Below are 3,870 nucleotides of genomic sequence, written 5' to 3' on the forward strand. Positions count from 1 at the left end.
TTATACATTATCGTTTATGTGAAAAGATTACAAAGTGAATGTAATGGGAAAATAATTTAGTATTGTAGTTTGTATGTAAAAACTACCTTAAACCACTTATCTTAAAGCCGATGAATTATAAGATAAGGTGAGATTTGTAACCATACTGATTGACGGCTGTAAAACACGACGATGAAAGACGTCGAAATAAAACTGACATTTGTCACCCCTTGGCTTGGTTGGCCGAGGACTGTAGCTAACAGTCAGGGTGCGGGATAGTCTGTCCCGTATAGATCTATACACACAATGTTCGCTCTCCCTCCAGGAGACTCTGGTTACTAACATGACAACAGTGGAATCCGCGTCATGTAAAAGGAAATCTCATATTCTAAAGGTTATACTGGTATATGTTCCTTCTGTTTATTTGCAAATGTATATGTAATGTTTCTCGTAATAGTAAGTTCTCTTAGTTTCTCATTATAGTATAGTTGTATAGTTTCTCATAATAGTATGTTCTCTTAGTTTCTCATCATAGTATAGTTGTATAGTTTCTCATAATAGTAAGTATTGACTCATGAATGAACTGACTCTTTGTATGCTTCATTAAACTAGAAGAAATGAACAGTATTATCCTAAACTATACCTATTATAGTTTACTAGTAGAATTGTTTATATAACTCAATGTATTGAATTGAGATAAAAGCCTTTATGTCTTATACATATATACATAATATATAACTAAGGATCAAACGACACTCGGACAAACAATCGGGTACTCTAAGTCCACAACCAAACAAGGAACAGGAAATAAAGTGAGTTATCACTCCTAAGTCCTTCAAACCTTACTTATATAACTATATATGCATTAGACATGATTTTGATAATATATATATATATATATATATATATATATATATATATATATATATATATATATATATATACAAGTTTAAAAAGAAGTTTTGTAAAACCTTTTGAAGAGTTAAAAAAACAAATGTTGATGACTCGATGTCACTTTATAAAAACGATTTAAAAGCAGTTTGGCATATAAAAGCAAGTTTGATAAAGAGTTTAACGTGTAAAACAAGTTTGGTAAAACGTTTGAAGTAGTTTGTTTGATAAAACAACTGAAAGTATAGTAAATCTAATTGTTGATAGTTATTAATCACATGTGATTGATATAATAACTATAATGTTTCAACTTGTATCCCCCCCCCCCCCACCCATAAAAGCATTTAAAATCATTTAAAAGGTAGATTAAGGGGTATGAACTCACCTGACGTGAGTAACTTGAATGAAAGTTTGTTATCGGATCGGTGGGTGTCGAATGAAGCCGTGACTTGTTGATTTTCAATGACTTGTTCTTTTGGATGATTTCTTGTCCATTTTTCCAATGGTGGAAATGTTGGATCAAAATCCAATGGTGCATCTTCATACATTTCATCATTTTCTGAACCTACAAGAGAAACATTATCAATTGAATCAAGAAAATTTTCATTTTGATTCACTTTCGACATATTTGAATCAATATGCTTCCCCTAGACATTATTATCATCTTGATGCTCCTCCTCGACATCTCCATTCATTCTCCTATTCTCCCCCTCGAAATAATGCTCCCCTTCAACTTGAGAAGTTGAATGCAAGTGCTCCCCCTCCACTTGATCATTTAGCATACTTTCGACAATTCTAGGAGAATTCGATGCTGAGTTTAAATCAGAATTTTCTTGTGTTAATGTCGAATTTTCAAAATGCTTTGATGCTTCAGATATTCGATTGTCCGCGACATTAACTTCAGCATCAGCATCCCTATCAGGAACACCAAAAAATAAATCATAATCAAAATCTATCGAATTTTCATTTGTAGATTCATCATTTGATTCATTAATAATTGGATGTTGTTCAAATCATTTTTCAACTCTTTTAACATAATAATCATCAAATGTGAGATTAAATGTTTCTTCCACTTTTCTCGTTCGTTTATTCAATACTCTATATGCAACCGAATTATGAGAATATCCCAAGAATACGCCTTCATCAGCCTTAGATTGAAATTTCGAAAGATTATCCTTGAGATTCATAATAAAACACCTGCAACCAAAAACATGAAAGAATTTGACATTAGGTTTTTGGTTATTGACAATTTCATAAGGAGTAATATTGAAACGACAATGAATGAATGATCGATTTTGAGTAAAACATGTTGTAGAAACTGCTTCTGCACAAAGATATTGAGGAGGATTCGCATATGTGAGCATCGTTCTTGCTGCTTCACAAAGCGAACGATTTCGTCTTTCAACTACACCATTTTGTTGTGGTGTATATGGTGAAGAGAAATTATGTGAAATTCCTTTGTCCATTAAGAACGAATCAAGAACACTGTTCTTAAATTCAGAGCCATTGTCACTCTTGATTTTTCGAACTTTCTTCCACATAAGTCAATATGAAGAAGTTCCAACGGTTCAACAATGTTCGAATCTATGACAATTGGATGTCCTTCATGATGTTGTTTTCCTTGATCGCAAGCTGCACATAAAGTATCATTGTCAAACTTTAAAACAGGTAAACGTTGAACAAGATCATTTACCACCAATTTGTTTAGATTTCAAAAATTCAAATGAGAAAGCCTTCGATGCCATAAACAGCTAACATTTGTTGGAGCTTTCAAAACTAAGCACACCGAAGGTTTCCCAACAATTGGTTCGATATCGAGAGTGAACATGTCACCATGTCTCTTATATTTTAACAAAACCTCTTTTGTTTCGACATTTGAAATAGTGCTTCCTTCTTCATTGAACATCACTTGATTTCCAGTGCCCACAACAAGTTGCGAAACACTTATCAAGTTATGTTAAAGACCTTCGACATATGCAACTCGATTGACTGTAAACTTCCCATTCGTGACTTTACCATAACCTTTCACTTGACATTTGTGATTGTTTCCAAACTTCACAACTCCTGCATTATCCAAACTTCTGAAGTCTCGTAAAATTTCCTTTTTTCCAGTCATGTGACGCGAGCAACCACTATCAATATACCATTTTTCGTCATATTGCTCTTCACACATAACCTGCAATTAATGAAAGAATTCAGGTACCCAAGGCTGTTTGGGTCCTTGGTGATTAGCTTGAAAAACAGAATGTAAATGTGAACTTAAGACCCAATTTTGAACTTTTGATTTGAAACTATCAATTAATTCCACATCATGACTTAAAGGCGCAGAAACATAAACTTTCGAAGATTTAGGATTGTCACTGACATTCTCCTTTTTCCTCTCAGTTAGATTCTTAAATTTCTTCACTTTCAATTTTGGTCTCCAAGTTTGAACAAACGGAGTTGAATCTTTCGAAGAAGATCTTCCACTTGAAGATTCATTCACATATTTTTCATAGGCATCTTTGATTTGTTGTTGAGAAAATTTTCCAGATTGATAGATTTTTCCTTTGCCTTCAAGCGAATGATATAAGTTATTCATATCGGAATGACCCTTTATGTATGAAACTTTCGAAGGTTGATTTACAGATAGATTCGGAAAGTTTGGTTTTTGTGGAGTGAATTTTACATTTGGTTTTGTTCGCACATTTTCAAACTTTCGATTTGCAAGATTTGAATGAAAACTTGTTTTCGAAGAAAAACGATTTTGGAAATTCGATGATTGTTGTGTAAAAGAATTTTGTTTTAAAAAATGATTTTGTGAAAACCTTTGTTGATTGTGGGTTCTAAAATTCCTTGAAGATTGAGATGTAGGAAACTTCTTTGTGTGATCATGTTGATTAAGATTCCGGGATAAAAACTTGGTTGTTTGAGATTTAACTCTCGTGGAATTTTCTAGTGGTAATGATTGAGACAAAGACTTTTGTGTTTGAGCGGGATATTTCTTAATATATGAATTTA

General features: G+C 32.9%; 1 protein-coding gene across 1 annotated transcript; it reads right to left on the minus strand.

Moving 5' to 3' along the window:
• Nucleotides 1-2,827: 2,827 nt before the first annotated feature.
• LOC128127279 (uncharacterized) lies at nucleotides 2,828-3,451 on the minus strand. The gene is made up of 2 exons (XM_052765729.1): nucleotides 3,137-3,451; nucleotides 2,828-3,046 (listed from the first exon to the last, which is right to left on the minus strand). Exons 1-2 carry the CDS (start codon nucleotides 3,449-3,451, stop codon nucleotides 2,828-2,830), a joined length of 534 nt encoding a protein of 177 aa, XP_052621689.1.
• Between the last annotated feature and the right edge of the window lie 419 nt (nucleotides 3,452-3,870).

This window comes from Lactuca sativa, chromosome 7 (assembly GCF_002870075.4).
Source record: "Lactuca sativa cultivar Salinas chromosome 7, Lsat_Salinas_v11, whole genome shotgun sequence".
In the NCBI taxonomy this organism is placed as follows: Eukaryota; Viridiplantae; Streptophyta; class Magnoliopsida; order Asterales; family Asteraceae; genus Lactuca; species Lactuca sativa.

Bases quoted from the DNA above. Each gene is read 5' to 3' on its own strand.
- LOC128127279 (XM_052765729.1), bottom strand. From the start codon at position 3,451: ATGAATAACTTATATCATTCGCTTGAAGGCAAAGGAAAAATCTATCAA. The intron at 3,047-3,136 runs GTCTTAAGTTCA...CATTAATTGCAG, and splicing joins AATCAAAAGTTCAAAATTGG to GTTATGTGTGAAGAGCAATA.